At 62.1% G+C, this 27940-nt stretch overlaps 1 protein-coding gene across 1 annotated transcript in view; it reads right to left on the bottom strand.

The window, feature by feature from the left end:
* The window catches only part of LGR6 (leucine rich repeat containing G protein-coupled receptor 6), a 95465-nt gene continuing 67525 nt past the window's right edge, over positions 1-27940 (bottom strand). Inside the window, 13 exon segments of the mRNA XM_032646230.1 lie at positions 1-786; positions 788-1257; positions 4084-4164; positions 7356-7516; positions 8284-8409; positions 9593-9664; positions 10210-10281; positions 11175-11240; positions 12034-12105; positions 12989-13057; positions 13918-13989; positions 14150-14221; positions 16014-16082. Coding sequence (XP_032502121.1) covers positions 1-786; positions 788-1257; positions 4084-4164; positions 7356-7516; positions 8284-8409; positions 9593-9664; positions 10210-10281; positions 11175-11240; positions 12034-12105; positions 12989-13057; positions 13918-13989; positions 14150-14221; positions 16014-16082 — 2188 coding nt within the window.

Below are 27940 nucleotides of genomic sequence, written 5' to 3'. Positions count from 1 at the left end.
TTACAAGTGTGAGGCCGAGGCAGAGCCAGACGCCTGGAAGGCCCCGGCCCCCGCCCGGCCCGCCCCCGCTGGCACGGCCCCCTCGGCCCCCCGCAGCTGTCCGCCGTCCACGGCGGGTGGCCGGTTCCCAAAGCGGGTTCCCTCTGGCTCCGCAAAGTGGCTGCCCTCCGGCCGAGAGCCCCCGGGCTGCTGGCAGGGGGCGAGGGTCACGGAGGTGAAGCCGTAGGTCTCCAGCCCGGGGGGCCGGCCCGCTTCGGAGGCCTCCAGGATGAGCTCCACGTCCGAGAAGGCCACCAGGGCCTGGGTGGAGTCGCAGGAGCTCGGCTCCAGCTGGCCGGTGGCCGCCAGGGCGAGAGGCCCCGGGACCCCCAGGCAGGGCCGGAGCCGCCGCAGGTCCTCCCGGAAGTGGGGGCTGAAGAGCAGGTAGAGCAGGGGGTTGAGGCAGGCGGGCAGGGGCAGCGCCAGAAGCAGCACGGACTTGACAGCCTCGGGGGTGACGGGGACGAGGCCCAGCGCAGACGCCAGGCTCAGGAAGGCCACGGGGCAGTAGAGGAGCCCGTCAGCGAAGGTGAGACGGGCCACGTGGCGCACGGCGGCGCAGTCCCACGCGGCCTCCAGCTCGGCCCCGGGCAGCTCGCAGGACAGCCTGACGTAGGCTGCGGCCACTGCCAGGAAGCAGGAGGCGTTCAGCATCGCCAGCGCCGCGGCGAAGCCCAGGGCGGCCGGCCGGCCATCGGGCGGGGCGTACGGCAGGCAGAGCGGGGAGGCCCCGTACTCACCCACGGAGGGCCAGCGGCAGGGCGGCCGCCAGCCCCGCCAGCACCAGGCAGCCCAGGGCTCCCGCGCGCAAGCTGCCCGGGGCCGGCGCCTTCCCACGGGCCCGCACACAGGCCACGGCCACGCTGCAGTGCACGGCGGCCAGGGTCAGCAGCAGCACGGAGGCCTCGGAGCCCAGCACGGCCAGGAAGCCCACAGCCCGGCAGCCCGGGCCCGACTCCCAGCGGGCGCCGTACTCCGCGAACCGGCCGAAGGTCAGCACGTCCACCAAGGCGAGAAGGCCGCAGGAGAGGCCGGTCAGGGTGTTGGCCCCTGCGATGGCCCCCACCACGAACTTGAACGGGGGCAGGGGGCCGGGCCCAGCTGCGGACAGGCTCAGCAGCACCAGCCCGTTGCAGAGCACGGAGAGCAGCACGGCGGCCCACACCGCCAGGCGGACGCCCCAGCTCTCGAAGAGGTGCTCGCAGGGCTTGAAGGGGCCTGCGGGAGAGAGGACCACACTCTAGCCTGGGGCCGCGGGACGGACACGGCCTCATCCATCTGCAGGGCAGCCCTGCAGGCCACCGGGAGTCTCAGGGCTCCTGGTGGGTCTGGGGGAGGAGCAGAGGGGACACAGAAGCAGGGCTTCCTCCACGAGCTGTGGGGGGTGGACACCAGTCCAGAACACGGAGGCACAGACGTGTGAGAAACGCACACGCGGTACAGACTAAGGCAGCACGGACCAGCCTTGGGGAAACATCAGGCAGAGCAGTCCTCCCCACGGAGCAGCGTCCAGAGCAAGGAAGGGACAGGCTGGCCTGGAGGAGTGGCCAGGGCAGCAGCCCTAGGGACAGGCTGGGGCCAACCCGCAGAGCGGCACCCAGGACCCTGCCACGAGGAGCCTGGCCAGGTGGGCTCTCCCTGGTTCCTCGGCCACATTTAATGCTCATGACTGGGTCAGTGTTGGGGGCAAAGCCTACTGAGAACATCAGAGGGCAGGTGGCCCCTGGGGTTTTCCCGTCTGGTTCTGCACTGGACGGCAGACAGCCTGGCGCTGTCCATCTCTCTCCCCAGGCCCTGTCCTCAAACCACCTTGTAACTTTGGACCTTTGTTCCTTCATCCATCCTGACCTGGACTCCCGTTCTTCCATGTGCTGCTAGGCGGCCTGGGGACTTGAGAGGATTTGTGACAGCTATTTTTTAAACTTTTTTTTTTTTCTGATTACCAAATAGTAGACGTCAATTGTAGAAAAATTGGAAAATGTAACATGGAAAGATTAAAACTGCTTATGATCGCTCCTCAGAGAAACTCATCATTTTGCTATGTTTTCTATCAGTTTTAAGAAATACATATAGATTTTTAAAACTAAACTGGGACTTTAGTTTCTCATTCTCTCTCTTTTTAAAAGTTTATTTATTTGGCTGGGTTGGGTCTTCGTTGTGGTGGGCGAGCTTCTCATTGTGGTGGATTCTCTTGTGGCGAAGCAGGGGCTCTAGGTGCGCGGGCTTCAGTAGTTGTGGCACGTGGGCTCAGTAGCTGTGGCTCGCGGGCTCTAGAGCGCAGGCTCAGTAGTTGCGGCGCACGGGCTTAGTTTTTCCGCGGCATGTGGGACCTTCCCAGACTAGGGCTCCAACCCGTGTCCCCTGCATCGGCAGGCAGATTCTTAACCACTGCGCCACCGGGGAAGCCCCATAGTTTCTTATTCTTTTTTAAGTTAAAGTTTTATCATGAACACTTTCCCATATTGTTACATTACTGAAAAACACGTTTTAGGTGTCTGTGCAGTGAATATGGGCACACCGGAATTTATTTGGCCATTTGTAGTGCTATTGTAAAAGTGAATGCAAGTTGGATTTTGTCTTTTGGAGCTTCCCCTTTTACGTCATCACTGCTGATCACCGGTTTTCAGAGGCCGCGTGAACACGCACCTGCGCCTCCAGGTGCGCTGGTGCGCTTGTCGCTGCGGGCACTAGAGGGCGCGCTACAGCCGCGAAGCGCGGGGCGCGTGTGCTGCGGGGCCTGGGCGGGGCTGGAGAGCCGGTGAGAGGGACGCTATCCGCTGCCTTCCACTCGTCCATCCGACGCTTCCCCACCCGGCTCCCGTGGCCGCTGCTGCCTCCGGGGCGGCCTGGGGCTTCACGCTAAACACAGAGGCTGGGCTGGACCAAAGGGGAATTTTTTTGTTTCCTGACAGCAAGATGGATTTAGCGGAGACTGAAGGAGGCTTCCTCAGCCGTTAAGGAGCGGACAGTGCTGGAAGGAGCCCCGCGGGACACCCGGTGTTTTACGCCTGGGAGAGCTTTACCTACGAGAGGCGGCACCCCTCCTGGGATGGAGTGGGGAGGGATGCAGAAGGGGGCCTTGCAGGGTGCTGCCCTGCTCGAACTCTGCGGGTCTCAGACGACCCAGCCCCGCACCCGCCCCCTGAGCAGTGGGGTCTCTTCGCTGAGAGAAAGTTCCTCCTGGCTGTATCACCTCTGGCGGCTCCTAAATGTCGCTTTGACTCCCCTCCCCCGCTCCCACTGCCCCCAAGCAGCCACCGAAGGGGGGCGACAGCCCCTTCCCCGGAATGACAGAAGAGGCTGAACTCGCGGAAGAGCGGGAGCTCCTGCAGTGGAGCAGGACGCTGTGGTCCTCCCCACACCCACGTCCTCCGCCTGCCTCTTGTCGCTTTTAACCAAAGAGTAAGTTTAATCAGAGAAGTGAGAAAACGCAGAAGCAAAGGACAGAGTCAAAGGACTAAATAATAATAGTCATTGAGCAAAGTCAAGGGCCTTCAGTCCGTCCTCAGGGCTGTAGATAATATTCTGAGCCATGTCCTGTGAGCTGTTTTATAGATGCTGAAACCCGCCCCGCCAGCTGGAAGAAGTTAACTACATGATGACCAGGCCGTAGCCATGACCTAAGCTGCCACGATTCTGAGAACCGGCCTCAAGAAATGGGAACAAGCCGACCCTGGAACTGAAGCCTAACCGTACTTACAACAATCAAGATGACGCTGATCAGACCACCGACGACCAATTTCAAGATGACCGTCAGAGCTGACTGTGCTGCCTCTGCATGTAGCCCCCTCCCTCTGCCTGTACATCCCTGAAACTCCCCCGTAAAAGCTCTTGGCCACTGATTGTCGGTGGGGGGAGTCGGCCTTTAGGCAGGCGTCCACCCTCCCCCTCCCAGGTTGCCAGCCTCCAAAGTAAAGCAAACTTTCCTTTCCACCGACCTTGTCTCTCGAGTATTGGCTTTCAAAAGGCGAGCAGCTGGACCCCACTTTCTGTAACGCTCCTTCCCCAGTCCCTGCCCTCCCCACCCCGAGGCACCCGTCTCACCTGGAACAGGGCTGCACTGGACAGTGGGGTGTGGCCTGGGGTCCTCCACCTCCAGCTGGAGCTCGTCTGGGTCCACATCATCTGAGGGGAGACCAGAAACTGGCTCAGACCCTGGTCTTGGTGTGGGTCAAACCCCACCTTCCTCCAAAACCCCACCCCTCTGAGATGTTGTCCGGACTCGTCTGCTGGGCACGGGGCCTCCCCGCGGCCCTGCGCAGGGGTGTCTACCCTCGGGGGCAAACCTCTGGTCAGCTCCCTGTTATCCGCCTGTGGCCCTCAGACACCGAGTGCCCCCATGTCCTCCCGGGCAGCTGCACAGAGTCAGGGGAGGCTGCCCTGCTGGTGGGGGCCCTCCACACGGGCCAGCCCACCACTGTGACCCCGTGTCCGGCTGGGAGCCCTGCACACTGCAAAGGACAGAGCAGCGAGCGGGATGCGCTCGGAGGAGGTGGACCAGGGACGGTGACGACAGCCGAGCCGCTGGGGGTGTTGGACTCGGAAAAGGCAGGGTGAGGGGAGGAAGGCCGTCCTCAAAGAGCTGCCCGCCTGCAGGCATCACTACACCCCGACGTGCTGTTGGTCCCAGGCGGCAGAACCAGCATCAACAGACGGGTCACAGAAGGAGGCAAATCATGATCCAGAGGGAGAAGTTCTGGTTCTTCCTACACAAAGAAGCTCCCACCATCATAGGTCACGTGTGCTGACCGCAGAACACTTGCTGGGCGTTGGGCACAGGCGGGGGGGCGTGTGGGGTGGACGAGACGCGGCCCTGCTGTCGAGGAGCCGTGGGCACGCACGCTGCCCCCACGAGGAGGTCACCTGGCGCCAGGGCTGGGGCTCCCCCAGCTCTCATCCTCCAGGCCCCGCGCCTGCGGAGTCCTCACCGACCCTCCCCACAGCTGCAGGAGGCAGGCAGCCCCGGGCTTCATCAGACACGTGAGGAATGTGAAGACCTCGCCTTGGGTCTCACAGCCAGTGAGCGACAGAGCGGAAGTCAGACCGAGCCTCGCTGGGCCGCAGAGCCAAGGTGGGGGGACGGGGAGACGGTTGGGGGAGCTTTACAGATGCACACGGTGTGCGTAACTGGAGAGACTGGAGCAGGAAGTCTCCAGTGTGAGAAGGCGCTTCTCTACTGCGTTAGCAGGTAGACTAGATCATCTTTAACCATCCTTCCAATTCTAAGTCTAGGCTCTGCGATTCTGTTCGTCTGAGAAAACAGGATTAGAAAGGCAAATCCCTTGTTAAAGAAACTCCAAAACGTGATTGAATCAAATGGCATTATTTCCCTTATTCGCTCTTGTGCTGTGCCTTAAACCAGGGCCTGCAATCTCCAGGGGGGTGGACCTCTCAGGGCCCATAAATTCTTTAAGGATATTGAAATGATAAATGATAACTAAACCAGTTTACAGTTTATAAAGACGAAACTCTCTTTTGCAGCGATAATTCATCATTGGAAGATCCCCCTCGAGGCTTGCGGGATCTTAGTTCCCCGACCAGGGATTGAACCCGGGCAGTGAGAGTGCAGAGTCCTAACCACGGGACCGCCAGGGAGTTCCTGGGAAGTTTCTGGAGTTGGGTTTGGGTAAGCGGGGGAAACTGCCTCTCCTGGAAGGTTAGGGAGGCGGGCCAGTGGGCTCTCCACCGTGTACAGGCCAGGCCCAGGCAGGCGACCGTTTGTCACACTTGTCCCCGCCTTCAGCTCACATGTCTGCTTCCTGTGTGGAGCCTTCCTCCCACTTAAAGGGTAAACAGTTCAGTTGGGAGCTTTCCCTGGAGGCAGGGAGGCCCTGTGGAGCTGCCCATGGCCTGGGCACTGCTGGGTGGGCAGGGGGCCGGGCTGTGCCCACAGCCTAGCATTCCATCCCTCGCCACCTTTCCTGCTCTGTAGAACGGAGCTCGGCAGCGCTTGGAAATCAAAATGCACAGATGAGATGCAAGAGCTAAGGCCCGTGGACTCCGTCGGAGGCTGTAAGGTCACAGCCAAAGTGCTAAGGACCGCTCTTCACCGAGGGGGATGTGGGATATGGCTGTAGCCACGGCCCTGGCCCCCTCCTAGGCTCAGCCACCCCTCAGGACGCGGGGCCCGGCCCTGGTGCCGTTATGGCAATGGCCACCCACCATCCCGATGCCCTGTGGTTCTCCCAGACTCTGGTCTGGTGGAGTTTCACTTTCAGGAAGGAAGGTTTCCACTCCTTCCATCCCTGCAGAGTGGACGGCAGACACCCAGACCAGCCCAGGGAAGCTGCTGCCCCTGCCGGGCCTCACACTCTCCCAGGAGGGCTCCAGTCCCCTTTGCCTGCCCACGGCGGCCTCCTGGGCTCCCAGCTACACTCCCGCGTGTCCGGCCAGAGGCCCCTCCCTGAGTAGCCACCGTGGACAGAGGGCACACGCGTCTGTCTGCGGGATCTTCAATGCTCCCGACGGCCTGTGGGGCGCGAACGCCGCTCCCCGTTTACGGATAAGAAACGGAGGCTCCGCAAGGCCTTGTCCGCGGTGACCCGACCCGTGAGTGGTCTGGTGGAGTTAGAACCTGGGTCCGTCTACACTGGCGTGAATGTTCTTCCGTGTTTAGATCTGATCTTTCTGTTTAGCTTCTGCACTGACACGTTGTGAAGAGAGAGTTAGAGACTGAAGGGAAACCCCCGAGTCGGGGCCCTTTCCCCTCCCTCCTAATCTTCTTGTGCTCCGCAACAGGGGGCAGGCCATGAAGACCTTCTCTCTGCCCTTCATCAGAGACCCCTCTGGCCTCCCCGAGAGGCCCCCGGGCACCAGGGCCTCTGAAGTCCCTGGTGAGACAGCGGGGCAGACGGCGGGGGCAGCAGTGACCCCCAGCTGCTCCTTTTGGCTCTGAGACACAGCGTGAAAGGACTCTTTTCCAGAAGCAGGTTTAATTGATTTAGCCTGACTCCGCACTCCGCCTAGCTCGGGCTGATTGGAAAACGCTGTCTGCTCTGAGGACGCCCACTGCAGGGCTCGCATGGCGGGGCGGGGGGCGCCGTGGAGGAGCTGCGGCCCACGAGGCCCACCAGGACAGGGCTGTCACATGAGCCACGGCCTGGGGCACGCCCTGGGGGCCACAGAGGGCTTGGCAGGCGGGAGGCATGCCTGCCATCAAGGTCAGCACCGCCCTTGTGTCCCCCGGGCCTGGGGGACAGGCGTGAACAGGGGCCGCCCCTCCCTGGGCCCCCGGCAGCCCCTGCCGGCTCTCCTCGGGGTCCTGCGCCTCCTCCCTCCCGGGCCCCCCACGGTCCCCCCCACCCCCCGTCACTCACAGTGGCTCTCGGCTGCGCCGGCAGGGAGGCCCAGGGGCCTTTTGGGAGCGTCACGGTCATCAGGGTGAGAGCCCTGGGGCGCCCGTCGGCCCAAGGCCTTGAAGACACCGCGGCACGCGCCGTAGGAACAGCACTGGTAGGCGTAGGGCACCTCCAGGGCCCTGGGTGGGGGTGGGGGGGCGGGACACAGCCACCTTAGCCACGGCCAGGGCCCCGGCAGCCCGTAGCCGCCCGCTGCCCCCGAGCGCCCTGCTGGTGGCCTCCCGGGCTTCTTCCTCAGGCCCGCAGCCGCCCACTGCCCCCGAGCGCTCTGAGTGCCGTCCAGCCTCGTCCTCCCCCATCTAGAGGCCTGAGCCTGGCTCCAACGGGGAGCAGCTGGGCCACGCAGCCTGGGAGCCCCGCCCCTAAGGGCGGCCCTCCTCTTCCGCTCGCCAGGAGACCGGGCTCTCCTGGCCCGTCTTCACCCTCGCCCTCCGTGAGGCCTGCGCCCCGTGCCTCTGGGCACGTCAGAGCTGGGTCGGCGACCTTTGGGTGAGGCCGGGCCCCCACTGCTTTGCAGCAGACAGAGCGTGGGCCACACGCGCCGAAGGAGGCCTGGGGTCCTGGGCACCAGCAAGGGCTGAGCGGCTGTTTTCTACTCATCAGCACCCTGGGCTCGGCCCTGATTCCAGGCCGGGAAGCTGCCCAAGCAGGCAGGGGGCCTTCCCACCATCTTAGCTCTGTCCTCGCCGGGGTCCCCCAGAGCTGGGACTGGAGAGGAAAACGCTACGTGGGGATGAGGGGGAAGGGGCCCTCCCCACTCAGGCCTGGCCAGACCCTGGGCCTCCAGGCTTTTCTCGGGGTGAGGCCCTGGGCTCTCTCCTGTCCCTCCCCGCCTGGCCACTGCCCTGAGGCAGACCTCTGTAGGTGTGGGGAAAGGAAGCCTCACCTCAGTCTGGGGAAGCTGTCCTTGGGGAAGGCCTGGGACAGAGCCCAGTTCCCTTTGAGCTTCAGATGCACCAGGCCCCCAAGCCCGGCCAGGGGCAGTGTGGTCAGCTGGTTGTCCGTCAGGTCCCTAGGACAGTGGATGGTCAGGGTCACTGGCAGTCGGGGTGGCTGGAGGCAGACTGTGCTGAAGGCGTGGCCAGTGTGCCCGGGATGGGAGCCAGAGGAGAGGAGGGAAGGAAGGCTCGGAGGAAGGAGCACGGATGCCGGGCAGAGGCGGCAGGGTTGCCGGGGCTCCGTCGTCCCCCACTCGTGGGACCTCGGGGGCCGACTACACGGGGCTGTTGGAGGTGACGCCACGCCGTCCCAGCTCCGGGGTAACACAGCCGCTCGGCCACAGCTGCTGGGCCCCGTCTGAGTCCCACCGGTGTCCCTGTCCAGCCCACCAGGGCATCTGCCTGCTGTGCCGGCCCCCGGCCCCCTGCTCTTCTGAGGACGCGGGGGCCAGAGCTGGGACTGAACAGCGCGGCCGTCTGGCCGCACGCAGGGGTTCGGTCGCCCGTTCTGTTTCAGGTCCAGCTTAGTAGCCAGAGGTGAAGATGTGCATGGCTCCCCCTGGAGAAATATCAGAAGAAGCCAGGCCTCCAAACCAGACAGCGCGGCCACAGACCGGCAGCGTGGAAACGGCCTGGGCTGGCTGGACGTCAGGGAACCGGGCCCCGTCACCAGCTCCCCGTGAAGCCGAGGCATGTCGCAGGTCTGCCCGAGCCTCAGCGGCCTCATCTCTCAAAGGGATAAAAATACCCATCCGACCGCTGTGGCGGGAGCAGAGCGAACAGGCGGCAAGCAACGGTGAGAGTGTGGCCTGAGCCCAGAGAGCAGGGCTGTGAGCGCCGGGTTCCGGCCCCTTGAGTGAGCACCTCCTCCGCAGGCCGGAGAGCACCTCAGAGGCGAGGGGCAGGGCTGCACGACCTCCGGCAGACGAGCCTTCAGGACACAGTGGGGAACACGCAGCACTGTGCACGGCGGCCCCACACGCTCCCCGTTCCCCCCCCCCGGTGGCCTAGGGGCCCGGCTGCCCGGGAAATGAGGCTGTGTGTGGCGCCGCAGAGTGCGTAGGGGTGGCCCCGGCTCATCAGGCCCCACGTCTGTCCGGGGGGCTGGGAACGCGGTTAGGCTGGGGCCACATCCCCAGCACGTGTGGCCGACACCCATGCGTGTCCCACCCCAGGCCGGGCCCTCCTGCCCCCGCTGGGCAGCCCACAGGCCCACGGTGCTCCAGCACCCAGGAGGAGAGGGCAGTGGACACTCACAGCTTGACCAGGGAGCGCAGGGTCGCAAAGGCCTCAGGGTGGATGGACCGGATGGCGTTCCAGCTCAGGTCCCTACGGGCAGAGGACGTGACAGGAGGGTACAGTGACACATGGACCTGTCGTTCTTACCCGGGGTCACCGACACATGTGCCATGGTGTGGGCATGCAGGGAGGCTGCCCCCTGGGGGTCCTCACGGGGTGCAGGCGTACAGGGAGGGGCCCCACTGGGGGTCCTCACGGGGCGCAGGCGTGCAGGGAGGGCCCCCCGGGTGCTGGGGTTCCTCACGGGGTGCAGGCGTACAGGGAGGGGCCCCACTGGGGGTCCTCACGGGGCGCAGGCGTGCAGGGAGGGCCCCCCGGGTGCTGGGGTTCCTTACGGGGTGCAGGCGTGCAGGGAGGGCCCCCCGGGCGCTGGGGGTCCTCACGGGGCACAGGCGTGCAGGGAGGGCCCCCCCGGGTGCTGGCGGTCCCCACGGGGTCCAGGCGTGCAGGGAGGGCCCCCCTGGGTGCCGGGGGTCCCCACGGGGTGCAGGCGTGCAGTGAGGGCCCCACCGGGTGCTGGGGGTCCTCAAGGGGCGCAGGCGTGCAGGGAGAGCCCCCCTACCCTAGGTACTCACAGGGCCTGCAGGGAGGTCAGCTGGTGGAAGGTGTCAGCTCTGATTTCCCAGATGCGGTTGTGCTGGAGGCCACTAGGGCAGAGAGAGAGGCTGGATAAGCCCAGAGGCCCGGACACTGCCCCCAACCCCGACCCCACCACTGGGAGGAAGAAAGGACCCAGCCCGCAGAATCACCAGAATGAAAGGGAGCATGGGGGATGTGGCTGCCTTGGGTAAGTGGTCAGGAGACAAAGCTACAAAGCCGTCCCTGTGGCCCCAAAGGGAGTGAGCTTCCAAGGTTCCCACTGGCCCTGGCTCCCAGCCCAGCTGGCCTCACTCCTCGGGCCCTCCAGACCCCAGTCCAGCAGCAGAACGCAGCCCAGCCCCTGGCGGCCCCAGACGGGCCCAAGCTGGGAGGCAGAGCTCAATAGACTGGCGTCTGAGTGGGAGATGGACCCTGGGCCTCGGCAAAGGTGCAGACCCTCCTTCCTTCAGTGTCAAGGCACCAGGACAGGCCCTCATGTCCCCGACCCTGCCTGGTCATGGGGCCCAGACACGGAGGGCCGGAGGCCCTGTCACTCGGGGAAGCAGGAGCTGGGTGAAGGGAGCTCCGAGACTCTGTGAAGTGGTTTCGGTCCCCGTGGAACCTGCAGCCCAGGTTTCCCTCCCAGACACGACTGTGCACGTATGTGCGTGCTTATGGAAGCCGAGAGCCTGGGCGCTTCCAGTCCCCCACGGCCACCCCATGTCCCGCCCACCTGCCCCTCCGCTGGCCCTAATCACTGTCACGTTTCCTGCTGCCTTGACCCCCAAGAAGCCGCCTCGAGACCCCTTTTGGGCACCATCTCCTGGGCTGCCACTACGAGTCATGGCCTGTCCCGGCCTCTGCCGAGCTCCCAGCCCTGACCTCAGGGTCAGCAAGCCCAGGGCGGGGAAGGTCAGAGTGCTTGCTGACCCTGCTCTCAGGCCCAGTGCCCCAGACTCACATTTCCTCCAGCTTCTGACACCCGTGCAGGCTGGGCAGCCCCTCGATCTGGTTGTGAGACAGCTCCCTGGGGAGAGGGGGCCGGGCTGGTGAGGGGAGCTGGGCCTCAGGGACACGGCTGTGGATCTCCTCACCCCGGGCACTTCCCTCCAGCTCCCCGCTGGGCCCCTCCTCTCTGCGGGGCCCGGATGGGGCTGCCTCATCCATGTGAAGGCCCAGGGGACCCTGGGAGGGCCCCGGGCGTCAGGAAGCAGGAGGTGAGAGGCGCACGACAGGGCCACGCTGGGACGCCCAGGTGGTACCAGATCCCCCGGCCCAAGCCCCCATCCGGCTGAGGCACAGAGGGGACAGGACCCGCCCACGGACACAGCCTGTCGGTGGCCGGCTAGACACCCGTCCAGGGCTGGTGGTGCACATCTTGAGCCAGGGGCTATGGTCCATGGTGAGCGCCTCAGACCCGAGCGAGACTCAGGGGAGAGGAACCTCCCTGCTCCTCACGGGACACGTAAGCTCCTCTGTGGTCCCCGTGTAGACTCGGGTAGCCTATTAGAGCCACTTTGGGGGGATCTACGACGTGCCGGGCGCTTCCAACCCTCCTAAATGAGCCCACGTTTTGCAGATGAGAAACCGGAGCTCGGAGACACAAAGGGGGAGCCGGGGTTCACCGGCCGGAAGTGGCAGAGCTCGGCCTCAGCCCCGGCTCTGACTTCGAAGACCGAGTCTTTTCCCTGAATGGGAGAGGGCAGCCCGGTCCCTCTCAGGCAGGTCTCAGCCCAGGCTGCCTCTCTCCAGGAAGAGAGTGACCAGGGGACGGAGGCCAGAGGGGCCTTGCCAGGCGGGAGGGCGCGGGAGGCACTCACAGGACACGGAGCCTGGGCAGCTGCTGGCACATCCCCAGGGGGAGCCGCCGGAGGCCCGCACGGGTCAGGGTCCTGCGGGGAGAACGGAGCGGGGCTGGCACCGACCCGGGCCCTGCCATGCCCGGCCCCTCCCCCCGCCTCCCCTCTGGCCTGATGCTGACGTGGGAGCACAGAGCTGACAAAAGAGAAGTGGGGGGCACGGGGCAGGGGGGCTGCGGGGAGAGAGGAGGAGGTGGGTTGGGGTGGACAGAGGGGCACGGCCGGGCACCGCCTGGCAGGCGGTCCTGCAGCCAGCCCCTCCCGCCCTCCCCTTCGTGTCCCCCCACGTCTCCTGGTGTCACCAGCAACACAGGGGCTGGACCCTTTTCTGCTCCTTGTAGGGGAGGGGGACCATGCGCAGGCCGTGGATGGAAACTCCAGCCCCAGTGGGGCCCTGGGAACCAAGCCCAGAGCCCGTGCCCTGTGCCTGGGGCAGGGAGGATGCCGGGGCGTCCGGGGCGGGGCAGTGGGCTGCGAGCAGGCTGCAGGGCGGCGGCCTCGGGACAGGGCGTGAGGCCGAGGTCACCCTCGGGGAACTACTACTTCCCTCGTGGAAGATTTTCCAGCTCTGGGTGTCCGCGTGGCCCTTCTGCTCACTCTCTTACGGTGAATCAAGGGCCTGCTACGCTCTCCCCCCTCCCCCCAGGACAAAGTGGCAACCAGGAGGCACAGGAGGTGGCTGTCACAGCCCTCCTGCCGCTCCCGGGTCCTCCGTGCACCTCGGCTTGTGGTTAGGATCGCAGAGAAACTGCAGGCTGGGAAAGCGGGGAGGAGCAGCCCCTCCCCCGAACCACCTGCCAGCCTGGTGGGAGCGGCCATGGGCCCCTCGGGGCCAGGCTAGAAGGCCAGACAACGGGGACCAGACTCTGGGGACTCTGGGGGGCGACGGGGGATTGGGGGGCCAGCGTCCACTCACAGGATCTCCAGACTGGTGGTGCCTTTGAGATCTGGGAACCCCTGGATGTCCGTGGCACCATTCAGAGATCTGGAGATAGAGCACCAGGTGCTGAAGGGGGGTCAGCCCTCAGGGACCCCCACCACAGGGACCCCATCTTCTGGGGACACCATCCTTCCCCGACCTCCCTCCGGTGACCCCAGTTGCTCAGGCCCTGGTGGAGGCTGGATGCCTAGCAGGGTCCAAGCTGCCATTTCCTAGGTCAGCTCCACCCAGCCTGGCCCGGACAGAGCCGGTCACCTGGCCCCCAGCCACCTGGCCACCCAGGCCCAGTGTGCACAAAACACAGGCAGGAACCGTGGGACTCGCCCCGCTTGAAAGGCAACAGCTTGAGTGCTTCCGGAAAGGTGTTTGTCTGCTGGGGTTGCTCGTTGGAGCCGGGAAGCGGGTCTCCCCTAAATGTCACCTGCCGGGGCTTCCCCCAGTGGTCACCCCACCTCGGGGGACCACGCGGGCCTGCACGCGACAGGAGCCCAGCAGGATGGGTGCCGCCGGATCCTGAGGAGGACCCTGGGCTCGGGCCTGAGCGGGAGAGCCTGGGGTCCAGCGATGAAACATACGGATGGCGCCAGCCTCAGGGGTGAGAGTGGGGCGCACAGGAAGGTGGAGCTTGCGCCCCAGAAGACTCAGGGGTGTTCCTGTGCTGCTGCGTGTAGAGCGTCACCTGCAGGAGGTTTTCTGAAGATGTTGCACTTGGGATGGGAATTGACAGAGCAGGAGAGACGAGGATGCCTTTGGGTGGCCAAGAGTCACAGGGTGTGGCTCCGGGGGCCCCGGAGAACCAGAACCTTGTCAGGTTGTTGCTCCTTCAGCTATGTGAGCAGGACCCTGACTTGGCGGGACTGGCAGGCGGGGGTGGTGCCAGGGGGCAGGGGGAGGCACCAACTCACAGGGTGTGCAGCCTGGGCAGGTACTGGAACGCCGACCTTCCCACGAACTGGATCGGGTTGTCATAAAAGTGTCTGCAGGAAAGACACCGAAGCCCTTCATTCGCCCTCCCGGCTGGACCGAGGCAGGTGTCTGCTCTCCCCTCTCCGCGGAGACCAGCACGCAGGGAGCCCCTCTCCCGTTCCGCCTGCCAGCCCCGTCCTCCCCCAACACGCGTGAGGAGCAAGGACTCACATCGTCTGCAGCAGGGGGTTCCCCAGAAAGGCCTTCTCGGGGATGGCCTTGATGTTGTTGTTATGGAAACCCCTGGGGGATGACACGGGCGTCAGAAGGATGTGGAGAGCCCGTGGACGGGGACAGGGGACCCCAGGACGCTCTCCAACAGCCGGACAGGAAGGCCATGGGCCCAAAGGGACATCAGCCTGGGGACCCCGGTTCCACATCTGCCTGTGACTTTCCCTCTTTGCTCAACGACCCGTGGAAAGGAGAGAGGGTGAGCCTGGGCTGAGGGCACTGCGAGAGCCACTCAGGGGAACAGGCTGGGCCTGCACCCCAAGGAGGGCAGAACCCTGGAGGCCCCTAGCGGGGAGCTGAGGCTGCATGGCAGGAGGGAGCGCAGAAACAGAGGGCCCCGGAGGAGAAGTGGTCCCCAGATGGAGCCAGGCTTGGCCTCAAGGCCCTGAACTGAGGAGCGGAGCCCTGGGGGGGGGAGTAGGGGGACGCCCGTGACTGTGGAGGAGAAAAGGGGGCGAGGCCCCCCCCTCCGGGTGTCCAGGCTCTAGAAGCCGGGGAACAGTGCATCTGGTTACCGGGGAGGACAGTTCCAAGTAAATGCTGGACCGGAAAGCACAATCCATGCTGAGCAGCCCCCTCTGCCGTCCTTTTTTCACCAGAGACCCCAGGTTTCTGTGTGTCTTCCTGGCCTCTGGGGCCCGTCCTCCCTCCTCTCATCACTTCCATGCTCATTCACGAAATTCACCTGCAGCCAATGCCCACCCAGCCTGCTTTGTTCCGTCAATGTTCCTGCGTGAGTTCGCTCGTGGCACGTGTCTGATCACCCGCTTCGTGGCCGGGGTTGGGCCGAGCTCCGAGGGATTCAGTTTGCAAGACAGGAGCCCCTGTCCTCAAGCTGCTTCTCCCAATGGATGTGGACAGACACGCCCCACGCCTGTGCCTTCCTGCTGCTGCTACCCCAGGGCTCTGCTCTCTCCCCCGAGCTTACATCTCCTGCTCCCAGGCCTCTGCACGCCCTGCTCAGGCCACGCCCTACAGACCCAGCCAATCTTCTCCCCGCCTTTCCCCGCCCCCACCCCACTCCAGGGGAAAGGCAGGCCTTGGTGATTCGCTGGCAGTGGGGGGCGTGCAGCCGCTCCTCACGTGGACCCTCCCCTGCGCTGGCCCAGCTCCCCACCGGCTTCCGGCGTTCACGCTGTCAGCCGTCTGGACCAGGTGAGGGGAGGCTGGGGGTTGGTGCTAAAGGCCCCGGTGGCCGTGAGAACAGATCCAGTGCTGCCTGGAGGTTTGGGCTCTGGTCGTAAACTTCCACTGCCTTAACTGGTCCCGCTCAGCACCACGCAGAGCCCGTCCTGCTACACGGCGGCCCCTCCTCCCCGAAGGCTGTCTCCCCACTGGCTCAGCGCCCCTCTGCGTACTCACTGCCCCGCCGGGTCCTTATCTCCACTGGTCCTCCTCCCCCACTGTCGCCTAAAGCCCATCCACCCTCTAAGGCTGACCTCAGACAGGTGAGCCCACAGGGCTCTTCCTGTGCTCTCTGGACACCCAGACCGTTTCAGCTAAGATCATATGATCTAGGGTCGGAGTTACATGCCAACCCTGAGCTGCTCTGTCCTGCCCCTGTACGCTGCATCCTCGACAGGCCTGAAGCCCTAGGGGACGGCTGGTGTCCGTCTCACCCCTGGTTTGCACTTAGCAGGAGCAAATGCATTTTAGAATAAAACGAGCAGTGGCCGTCGGGGGGTGGGGCAGAGCCAGCTCCGAGGCCTGTGACTGCTGACCTGGGAGGTCGGGACCTCGGGAGGTGAGGGCGTGGGGGGCCCTTGGGCATAGGGGACACCCCAAACCCCACAGAGGAGCTCACAGTTCCTGCAGGCGGCCCAGCGTCCGGATGGCCACGGGGAACTCGTGCAGCTGGTTGTAATTCAGGTCTCTGGAAAGAAGGCAGGACAGTCGCTGGAGGGCAGTGCCCAGGGTGCGTCAGAGGCTCTGGGAAACGGACGCTGGCTCTGGGTTGGCTGGAGAGAGGGGCTGGCAGCCTGCCGGGCCCAGGGCCAATGTCCGGAACACACTTTGGGCTGTTCCTCTCCCATCGCTGCCCCCAGACCTCGGTGGGGGCCTTCCCGGCCACAGACCCGTTTTGAGGGGACACTTAGGGGTGGACAATGGAACCAACTCTCTCCGAACAGCTCCTTGGGCTGAGGAGAGTATCTCAAGCCTTTGGAGACACCAGTGGATGGGGAGGGGGCCTGGGGAGGAGGGGGCAATTTTTAACACCTTGTCACCGGCACGAGGGATTCTGGAAGCTTCCTCAGGTGACCGTCTTGGCTACCTGTGGCCTCTGCTCTCTTCTTTTGCAAAAATGGACAGGACGTCTTACCTTCTGGTGGTGGCGTGACAGCTAATCTTTATTTTCTCTCACCCTTTTCTGCCTTTCCCCCTTTTCTTTAAACAGTGAACATATATCATGTGTATAATCAGAAAACATTGGAGGGACTTCCCTGGTGGTCCAGTGGTTAAGACTCGGCACTCCCAATGCAGAGGGCTCGGGTTCGATTCCTGGTCAGGGAACTAGATCCCACGTGCATGCCGCAACTTAGGAGCCGCCTGCCGCGACTAAGACACGGCGCAACCGAAGAAGGAAAGCAAGAGAGAGAGAGAGAGAAAACATTGGAAATGATGTGAAAAGCGACAGCAACCCAGGTTGTCGAGGGGATGGGGAAACAGCGTTCCAATAAACCCTCGGTGGGCATTTAAACGTGCACGACATTTAGGCAAAATTTGACAGAATCTTTTCAAATGAGAAGGTTCACACCGAGTCACTCCACTTCCACGAATTCAACGCACAGAAAAGTCTGCAGCCAGGGGTGCAGATGTTTGTAAAAGGAGGCTTGTGGCAGCAGTGCCAGGCGTTGTGCCCTTCACGGCGATGCAGCTAAGGGCGGGAGGCGACATGCAAGCGACCAAAAGCAAAGCTGATCGTCCTCGGAGGAGACTGAGAACCCAGCTCCCACACGGCGGGGAAGCCCCGCCGGAAGAGGGGTGCACATTTTGAGGAGTGGAGACTGGGAACGGGGGGGGGGGGGGGGGCGAGCGCGACAGGGACTTTTAGAGGATGTCCCCCCGCCCCACCAAGAGACTTCAGGACGGATGTCGGCTTTCAAAGCTGTAAAGCTGGCTTCTGTCTCACTCAGTAGCCAGTGCCTCGGCCCTACGCAGGATGCGCCTGACATGGGGGTGCCATCCTGGCACCTCTACAAGCCGGTGGCTGTGAGCCAGGCTGGGACCTGGGCCCCTTTGCTGCAGTGCTGGCACCTGGACACATCTCTCCTCGAGCCACAAAATACAAAGAAACTGTGTGGGACTAAAAATAACCGTGTGCGCGCACAGTTGGGGCAAATTCTCGACAAAAGATGCGAAGAGACCAAAAACCCAAAGTGCCACCTCTGAAGAGCCTGGAGCAAAAGCAGAGGGTCGGGAGCAAAGCAGGGGACTGTGCGTGCCCCCTGCACACAACACCACCTGAGGGGTGGGCAGGACACTTAAGCCACCCCTCTGGCCTGACCTCTGTACTCACCCCTAGCCTCACCCCACAAAAGGAAGAAGCTCGCCCCCCTTTCAGAGAGCGGGCCAGCAAGGGAACCTGTTGTTTGTTCTCGATCCCCCCTGCTGCAGCAGGGGCCCCCAGTAAAGCCTGGCCTGAGCTTCTTGTCTGGCCTCTGATCAATTTCTATTGATAAAGGAGGCCAAGAACCCTGGTCGGTAACAGCTGGGGCACAGGGTCCCCGCTCTGGCAGGGGAGGGACGGCTCAGGTGCAGTGTCCCCTGGAGCCCCCAGGATGACCCCAGCCCACCTTTTCGGCCTTTGAAAGCCACCCTTGCCCTGACAGCGTACATGAGGCCATCTAGCGCCAGGACAGGGCCACGGGGAGGCCCTTTAATCAGTGACTTGCAGGTTTTGTGGTAAATACAGGTCAACACAGAGACGATGACAGATTCCTCTACACGGCAGGGTCGTGACACCTAACAGTCCACAGGGAGAGCCAGGCGCCTGGCCCAGGGGCCAGAGGGGCAGTGACCGTCGAGCTGGGTAATTGGCCCCTGACACACACACACACACCACTCCCGGGGTCCGCTCAGACTTCCCTGGTGACCTCGGGTAACCCCTGCTCTGCCCTGCCCTGCCCTGTCCTTTAGGCAACCATACACCTTCCCCTCCTGTGTGCACACCTGGATTCGTTCAGAGAGGCCCCCCGGGCCGCATGAGGGGAACGTGAACCGAGGGCAGGGGGTTTGCAACGCACCTTCCTGAGGCCAGAGGTGCTGTAGGAGTTTGCAGATTCCTGGGGTTCTACAAGGAGCGGCAGAGGCGCCTGGAAAATCAGGCCGAGAGGGCTGGGGATGGAGGCTGAGGCGGGGTAGGTGCATTTTTTTCCCGACCTTTGATTGTGCAAACGATTCACCCTCCCGTCTCAACGTCTCCAAATCCAGAGCCCCCTTCCACCTGGCTCAGCCCATTCAGGAACCCTCCTCTGCTGCCCCAGGAGAACTAGATTCCTCACAAGTAACATGGGAGCATCTTCCCTCAGGAGTCTTAATACTGCAGCCTCATCTTCAATGCAAAGGCCCACCAGGTCTGGCCCCAGAGCTTTTGCTCACAATTTCATCTGCCTGGGACACTCCAGGCAGCGGCACAGCCACTCCCTCCCTTCCCTCAGGCCTCTGCCCAAATAACCCCTCTTCAGGAGGCACCCCCTGACCCGCTGGGCGCCGTTCCCTTGCCCTTTGTGGTCGATCGGAGGTGGCCCCGGGTCTCATCATTTGGCAGCATAAGTGAATCAAATCTTCACATCGCACACCTTAAACTTACACAACGTCGTATGGTCGATTACAGCTCAATCAAGCTGCCCGGAAAAGTGGCCCGAGTCCCCTGAAGCCTCGCCAACCCGGCTCCCGGGCAGAACGGGGTGGAAGTGACGTGGGGCCGCCCCGTCCTGAGTCACAACAGCCCTCACAGCCTCTGCCTCCTCTGGGAGGGCCCTCAGCACGTGTGAGAGCCCGGCTGGCCTCCCGCAGGACGGGGGCCGCGTGGAGAGGGCGGGTGGCCGGCACCGAGGCCCCATGCGCCCTGGCTGAGCCCCAGCGGAAGACAGCTTTGCGACGGGCCCGCGGGACAGCTCGGCAGAAGAGCGGCCAGCACACAGGTTCACGAGAAATCGCAAATGTTGTCTTCAGCCACTAAGCTGAAAGAACAATAACAACGAGATACCCTGCTTGCTTTGTCCTCATGGAACACGTTGACATCTGACAGATACCTGTTTATTTTCTTCCCACCAAACTGGAATGAAAGTTCCTTGAAAATAGAAACTTTGCTGTTTTCTAATTGAAACCCCGCAAGGGTCCTGGCACAGAGCAGCCGCTCAACGAACACTGTTGTCTGAGTAAGTGAGTCAGTGAAAGGTCTAGACAAGTTGATTAATGAGAAACATTAACGGACTCTCACAGGAATCTGGAGTATTTGCGGGGATAGCCTTAAGATGCCGAGGCTGATGTCAAGAGGCACCAGCCAGTCCTGAGCGGCACCCTCGGGGTTGCCCGGGGCCAGCGAGCCTGGGACAGGGTCCCCTGGGACCTCGCCGTCGTCGTCGTCGTCGTCGTCGAGCCCTTACATACTTCGTCCAGCAGTCAAACCGACTGGTTCCAGCCCTCCTCGACAGTTTCTGGTCAGGAATCTTACCAGGGACGGCCCTGACAGACAGTGGGCATGTGAATGAAAAGGCTATTCTTGTAGAAAAACGTGGAGAATAAAAATGGTGCAAATGTCAAGGAATTCCTGCAAACCACATGCCAAAGGGTAGCCTGATTTTTTTCCAACTGGATGTCTACACAGATTCAAGGGTCACTGCCACGCCCTGCTTCATCCGGGCCGCGCAGATGTCACCTCTATGTCACCTCCGGTCTAACGGCCCAGGAACGTCCCCGCAACCCCTCTCTGCCCCCGAGGAATTCTTCAGTTCAGGGCGACGGGGGTTTGTTGCTACCCCCTAAACACACAGAGAATTCCACTGGGTGGAGCGGGCGGTGCAGAGACGCGTGGGAGACACCCCATCTGGACGGCGGGATGAACGGCTGCGCGGGATGTGGCGGGTCCCACAAACCCAACACCAGGGGCCTGTGGAGACGGAGATGCATGTGGCTGAGACAGGGCTCCACGGGGATGTGGCCCCTGGACCAGGTGCAGGCAGCAGGAGGGATATCAGGGCAGAGAGCACGGTCTGCGGGGAGGCGAGGGGTGGGCTTTGGAGAACAAGCGACGCAGTCGGGTTGCGCAGAGGGCACTGTTTCCAGGTGAGGACGGGGGCAGGGGCCGCGCGCTCCCCGGCCTGAGCCCTGGCTCCAGGTCGTCCCTGGGACAACCTCTCCAGCACCGAGCATCCACCCCAACGACCTCTTGTCCTGCAGCTGCCTCGCCGGGAGCTGCTCCCGTTCCACCCTTGTTACAGTCGAGGGAAGTGAGCACAGGAATTAAGGAAGGTTCCTGACCACACCCCAGCCGTTAACTGGCCAAGGCAGAGAGCACCGTGTCCCCCAAACCACCCTCTTCTCTCTCTGCAGCCACGCTGCCCGTGCCACAGCCCCTAGCCCCGTCGGCCACGTAAATGTATGACACGTGAGTAAAAGTTCAGCTACACCGACCACACTTCAGCTGCTTGGTCACGACGTGTGGCTAGTGGCCCAGGTGTCAGAAGCACAGATGGAACCTTCCCACCTTCACGGAAGTGCGGCCCTCTGTAACAGGGGGCACAGCCAGGTGCGGCATCTTCCCGGCTCCCTGCGGCAGGCCTGGCCACGGCACTGGTCCTCAGAAGACGGGCAGCGGTGACGCCTGCCACCTCGAGAGCAGGGCCTACGAAGCAGCCAGACTGCCCCCTCCACGGCCTCGTCGCCCTTCTGCCAGCTAGATGCCAAGCACAACGAGGCCCTGGGGATGGCAGGACCCCGAGACGCCAGATCCCTGCGTCACCACACGGAGGAGGGCCACCTGCTGAGGAAAAGCACCTCCTGGGGCTACTACACGATCCAGAAACTTGCGCTGTGGTTCATGCTTTGGTCTATTGGGGACAGCAATTTAGATATCATTCCACTGACCTGGCGTCACACCCGGCCTCGAACCTGAGTCTGAAGCCCCCACTCAGCTACTACACACCCGCCAGAAAGATGCTTCTAAAATGCAGAGCTGATGCTGTCATCCTTCGGAACCCTCAGAAAAGGCTTCTCACGACTCCCAGAACAGCGTTCGGGTGCCTTCCTGGGCTCCAACACCTTGAGCGGTCTTTCAGCTCCACCTGCCGTCTCACCCGCGTGGAGCCTCACCCCCTCCTGCGTTTAGCTGTGGCTCTTCTGCCCTCAGCCCGATGCCCTCTCCCCACATCCTCAGCTGTCAAAGCCCTAGTCATCCTTTGAATCCCACCCAGTCCCTGCGGTCAGGACGACTTACTCGCTCTTCCAGAACCGTCCTGGTGTTTTCTCCAGAAACAGGGTCAGGGTGAGACGGGTGACGACGCTGGTGGTGGCGACAATAGCGGTGATGATAGTAATAGTAATCACTGTGTAACAGTCACTCACGGTCCTGGGTGACTTACTATCGGCATTCATCTCATTCCCACGCCAGCCCTTTGCGGCAGGTACTGTTTATCACCTCCATCCTGCAGGAGATCAACCTAAGGCACAGAGGGAGACCATCCCTGGACCACGGTTCTAGGAAAGGAATCGCCAGGATTGTAGCCCCAGCTGTTGGCGTCCAGAACGGGGTGGTCCGGGTACATACTGTCTCCCACGTGAGACGGGAAGCCTGTTGGCGCCAGGAAGCAAACGGATCCCCTTGTGGATTTCCCCGGAGCCCAGGCACCGGCCACGTGCATGAAGGTCCACTGTCAGGGTGATGGTCTGAGCGCCCTGCGGCTGGCCACGTGGGGCTGCGTCTCGGCCCTCGGGTCAGGCTCTGACCTGCAGGCTCCTGGGGACGGCAGGGGAGGCCTTCCCTGGCACGAGTCTGATTCTTCCGTCGCAGGTGATTTACGATGCCCTAAACTTCAGCTGGAAAACGCATCCGTGGCTGTAGAGTCTATTATGTTTAATAACCCAGAATCAGCCGGGAGCCCAGGAAGAGTGAATTGTTCTGTCTGCAGCTGGGAAGGGCTGAGGTTAAAGAGAACCCATTCCCAGCTCCAGCCAGAACTCGCTCTGAAGCGCGGTTGTCTGTGGCTAATCCTCCCCGTCGTCTGCTCAGCTGTCCCAGCCACATCCAGCCGGGACCGATGGCGTCGTCGGCAAATGTAGCTAGGAAGGCGCCCCAGCCCCGTGATGCTCCAGGACCCGCAGCCCCGGTTTCTCCTGCCATCGGGCTGTGAGGAAAACAGCCACTCCTGGGAACCCCGGCAGCCCCGCTGTGTATTCGGAGCACAGAGCTGGCAGGATTTTACCTGTCTTCTTGTCCAGCCCCGTCTTTCTATTGATCGGGAAACTGAGGCTCGGAGAAAAGTGGTAGACCTCATGCCCGTCAGAGCCAGGCCCTGAAGCCAGGCCTGCTGGTTCCCGGGCTAACATGGGCTCCGTGCTACGCAGAGCGAGTCCCACTGGGCTCCAGGTAGCAGGGCCAAGGGCAAGGTTTGGGAGACTGGGGAGAGACGGTGAGCGGAGGGGGAGTCAGGTTTTCCCCAGACGCTCACGGTCAGGTCGAGGCAGGTGACTCCGAGCTGGAGGCTGGGGTCTTCTGTGAGTTTTCTGCTTTGGAGTGAACGGAAGAGCTCCTGCCGTCTGGGACCAGCAGCGTCACCCTGGACCAGTCACTGAACTTTGCTGTTTGTTCCCTCACCTGTAACTCGGACGCCCACCACACAAGGCACTCTGTTCACCTGGTCCAGAGCCCGCACGGGGGGTGCTCACACAACGCGATTCTCTCCGTCTTCCTTTTCCTGGACACGAGGCTCCAGAACAGACAGCGCACACACAAGCTGGCCTCTACTTCCACAGAGAAAGATTAATATCACTAATTGGGTTTCCACTTACACTTCTATTCTCAAGGCTCATGTCTGTGTTTATCACCAGATCACAGGTAAAGGCATGTGGAGGAATGTGGGGGGCCCAGCTCCCACGCGAAACACAAACCCCAGACGGTCGGAGCCACTTTTACCTACCAAGGCTGGTAGGGAAGGCGGCTAAGCGCGGTGAGCACACTACCAGTCCTAACTGCTGAGCCCGGGCCCCAAGGCTGACTCCACACATTCGGGGCAGATGTCCTGGTGAGCCAGGAGCCAACAAAACTTCACGACTCCTAGCATTGCTGTACTGTCTAAACGGCCTGCCGACCAGGCCACCCATTAACGAATGCAGCCGTTTGTAAAACTGTCCTCAGTTTCTTTGGAGAGACAGGCATGCCCTCCTTCCCCTTCCCTCTACCCACACCCTCTTCTTTGCCAGAAAGAAACCCCAGAAAGTCCCTGATGCAGCAGCATGGCTGCTTTTAATGCAGCTGTTCGTCCTGACACTGAGACTTCAAGCTGCCTGCCCTCAGGAGGCGCCGGGGATCTGAGAACCCTGGACTGGGAGGAAAGTGAGAGGGAAAGTCCAACCCGCCCGGGGTCATCCCTGGGGTCCCGGTGGCCAGGGCTCCGCCTCTGCCTCGATCCCCTTGCACTGGCAGCCGCTGTCGGGCTGCCCTGAGAATGAAGTTGCCGTCCTCATCCTGGGCTAGAGCATCCCCTTCGCTTCCCCCTTGGCCCCCACCCCATCCGCCAGACGACCACCCGTGTGTAACCTAAGTCCACGCTCCGCCTCCTGTCCTCCCGAGTTCTTTGGGTCGAGGTTTGTAGACATTTCACATTCTCACCACCCTGCCCAGAAAAGCCTGCCACTCTAAGATATGATACTCAGAGCAGGACCGGGTCCTGTAGAAGTGGGTGGGTCCCCATGGGCAGCACCACCTCACCTGGACAACCTGGATGCTGGGCCCATCCATGCAGGACACCAGAGGCTCTGAGGCGCTCCTGGTCACAGCAGAACGCAGCTGGCCTAAAGGCGGGACCCCGAGGTCCGGACCACAGGGCTTGTGGGAAGGGGACCTCGCGTCAGGCAGGGATGAGGGACCACCCCCGTGGGCATTTCTCCAAGTTAGAAAGCTTGGGGCACCTGGGCTACCTCCTGGGCTGTGGATATTTAAGTCTGGTTCGGCGAGAGGTCTGGGTACGGGTGACCAGAGCTGAGAAGGACCTTGTGGATGAGATGGTCCCTCGCTCCCACAGCTCAGAGGGAGAAGCTGAAGCTCAGAGAAATGGATTCTCCAGGGGCCACAAGCCCATTTGACTGTTCACCAAATAACTGCCAAGCGTCCTCCCTGGGCCAGGAGCCGTGCCAGGCGCTGCAGGTGCAAGAGTGGACAGAGCGGGGGACAGACCACGGATGACGTCGATCAATGAATAACGAAGACTCAGACTGTGGAAAAAACTAAACAGGAAAAGGAGAAAGCCGGGAGGGAGTTGCACAATGGTGGTGGACGAGGACCTCCCTAGAGAGGTGACATCTGAGCAAAGTCTTGCAGGAGGCCGATCACTGTGGAAGGAACATTCCAGACACAGGAGGCAGCCAGGGCAGGACTTGGGAGGCAGGACATACCCGGCGTTGGCAAGGGCGAGGCCGGTGGGAGCGGGGCTCGTCACCCGAGGCCAGAGTCGGACGGGGAGACACTGAGTGTTTGGACAGAAGGGAACAGGGATCGGATTTGTGTTTCAAGTCCCGGTGGCTGTCGCGCGGGACGCAGACTGCAGAGGGACGAGGACGAGATCATGGCAACAACCCGGGGACAGACTAGGGCGGCCCTGGGGACGGGGGTGGGCGTCAAGCGCTCAGAACCTGCCCCTGTGAGCTGAAGACGGAGCTCGGATGCGGGACGTGACAGGAGAGCACTTGCGTCACGCAAGGTCCAGCAAAGCTGCTCCGCAGAGCTGGGGACACTTCCGGTGGGGGGGTTCCGTGGGCGACTCCGCTGGCATGTCAGTCAGCTTCCAAGTGAGCGTGGCAGGAAGGCCTCTGGACGTGGAAGTCTGGGGTCCAGGAGCCACTACCTCCGTGCTGGAGGCATCAGCAAATCCACGGGACGGAAGAGAGTGGGCCAGCAGAGGACGCAGAGGGACAGGAGCTGAGCTTGGGGTCGCCGGGGGCCGGAGTTAGGGTGCTGGGGGCAGACACGCCGGAATTAGTGGTAAGTTAAGAGGCGCTCGGGACTCCTGGCCTAGAGCCCCGTAGTCTCTGTGATGAGGGCTACGTCTTTCTTGTTCACGAATGTTCCCCTGGAGCCTACAGTGGGGCCTGGCACATACTGGACACCCAGTAATATCACGGAACCAGTGAACTACAGAAACAGAAGAAGGAGGGTGGCGACCCTCGATTCTTGCCGGTGCCTTCTGCCCACGGGCCCTGGGGTCCAGACCTCAACTTCCTAGTTTCCTCTCCACGGCGTCACCCGGGAACCTGCTGCCTCGTGGTTCCGGGCCCTCCACACGCATTGCACACCAGCTGGCCCGGGGGCTGGGGGAGCGGGACCCTCAGAGCCAGCAGGGAGCAGTGATAAGCACGGTGGACTTTGACTCTGCCCAGCGCGAGGTGGCAGGAGGGTCTGCCCTGCTGGGGACGACTGTAACAGCCATCCTGGTTAGGATGCAGAGCAGACCCATGCAGAGCTCAGTTTTCTGCCTGTTAGAAGTCATCAGTGGCTCTGCGGGAAAAGCCAGAAAAAAAAGTTTTATATGGAATAATAAATTCTTCTATAAGCCACAAACCCCCCACTAATTTGCAGTTAATAAACCCACAAATGTAAGAGGATTAAAAACTGGCGAGGAAAGAGTTCCTCAACTCCTACAAGGTTGGCCTCACGCGGCCGCGGGCCTGACGGGCTGACGTCGGGCCGGAGGCAGGAAACCCTGGGCGCTGGCCAGCGGGCAGCTGGAGCGGATCGACCTGCAGCCCCACACAGACACATCCGAGTCCTGACCCCGGGAATCTATGAACGTGACCTCGTTTGGAGAAGGGTCTCTGCAGATATAATTAAGTTGAGGATCTTCTCAAAATGGTTGGTTTACTGGGGTGGGCCGTGGAGCCAGTGGCAAGGTCCTTATACGAAGAGGATGCTCGGAGAGGCCGTGTGAAGCAGAGGCAGAGACTGGAGGAAGCACTGACCGGCCCAGGGACACCAGGGGCCTCGGCAGCCACCAGACGGTAAGAGGGGCACCAGGCAGGTTCCACCACAGCCCGCTCAGAAGGAACCAACCCCTCCCACACCTTGACTCTGGACTCCCAGCCTCCAGAGTTATGGGAGAATACATTTCTGTTTTGTTTTGTTTTGTTTTGTTTTTTAAAGCCACAAAGTCTGTGGTAACTCGTTATGGCAGCCACAGGAAACTGATACAGTGGCTGTGCCCTGACTGACCGGGAATTCCTGTCCACCCTACAGAGGAGGTGATCACAGCTCGGGCCACCGTGAGATGACACCCGCGGACAACTCTCTCCCTGCTGCCTTCTGACACGGCACTGTGGAAAAGAAGGGAATGAGGGAGAGAGGGAGGAAGGAAAAGGACGTTAATTAACTAAGGGGGAGGAAAGGCACTTTGCTGTCTGTCCATCATTAAATGGGACGACAGGCTGGAGAGGCCAACGTAAATTAAGCACCCACAGGGTTCCAGGGCTGTGAATTTCACTACACGAATTGTAAAATATCTCCCCCATTTTCCACGTGTGGAAACTGAGGCTCCTGAGAGCTCAGGTGACTTGCACGTGTCACACGCCTGTGGCAGAGCCAGGGTCTGAATCCAGGTCCACCAGCTCAAGTCCAGTCCCTGGAAGGACCTCCGTGGAAAGCTGCCTGGTTGTCCATCCCTGGCCTAAAGCTGACCGTCGGGCCCAGGACTGGGAGGTGGCTGGATGCTTTTCGGGACCCAGTCAAAGCCGGTTCAGAGCAGAATCTGTTGCCTGGGTGGTTTCAGTGAGGCGGAGACAGAGGGACACACTGCAGCCTTGGCTGCTGGTGAAGTAAAAACGTTCCGCAGAAGCAGACCCCTGGGGTGTCTGCACCAGAGAAGGTTTTACATGGAATGTGCAGTTTGGGATCATAAGGCAGAATCTTCTAATCCCCGTCCCATCCTGCAGGCCTCCCAGACCTCTGCTGGATGCTGGTCCTGATGTAGCGAGGGAGCTACAGCCCGGAGGTTTCTGTTCCTGCCGGGGCCCCAGGCTCCCCTCTGAAGCGGGGAGGTCCAGCCAGCCCGGGGGCTTCAGTGAGTCTGATTTGTTTAATGAGGTTATAAGGCGGCCCAGAAGCCATCACCCAGGCCCGAGGGAGGTAAGGCGCTGTTGTCCCCAGACGCCTCCTAGCCCAGCCCCCTCTGTTCTAGCTGAGTTGCAAACCCCAAATCCCCAGATCTGGGGGCTGGTACGGGGCGGTGCTCAGGCTGTAATTATGTTTGTTGGGCCTTTCCTTTTCTTTTTGCACAATTTTATTCGCAACTGCAGCTGGGTCTTCCAGGACCATCCGTGACAGTTCTGAACGGCATCCCGCGGTCTCCAAGCGTGATCTCCAAACACTGACCTCAGGGCCCGGGGCGCCTGGCTGGATCCCTGAGACCTCCCCGGAGAAACCTCCCAGGGTTGCTCTGGGTCACGCTTTCTCTTATTTCTCAGCCCAGGTACCTGGGAAGTCCCATAATGGGTCTGAGTTCACGGGGAGCTGGCACTAAATGGAGC

Source organism: Phocoena sinus, chromosome 1, assembly GCF_008692025.1.
Source record: "Phocoena sinus isolate mPhoSin1 chromosome 1, mPhoSin1.pri, whole genome shotgun sequence".
NCBI classification, from domain to species: domain Eukaryota; kingdom Metazoa; phylum Chordata; class Mammalia; order Artiodactyla; family Phocoenidae; genus Phocoena; species Phocoena sinus.
The sequence above is the reverse complement of the archived record's forward strand: the minus strand, read 5'-3'. Positions and strand labels throughout refer to the sequence as shown.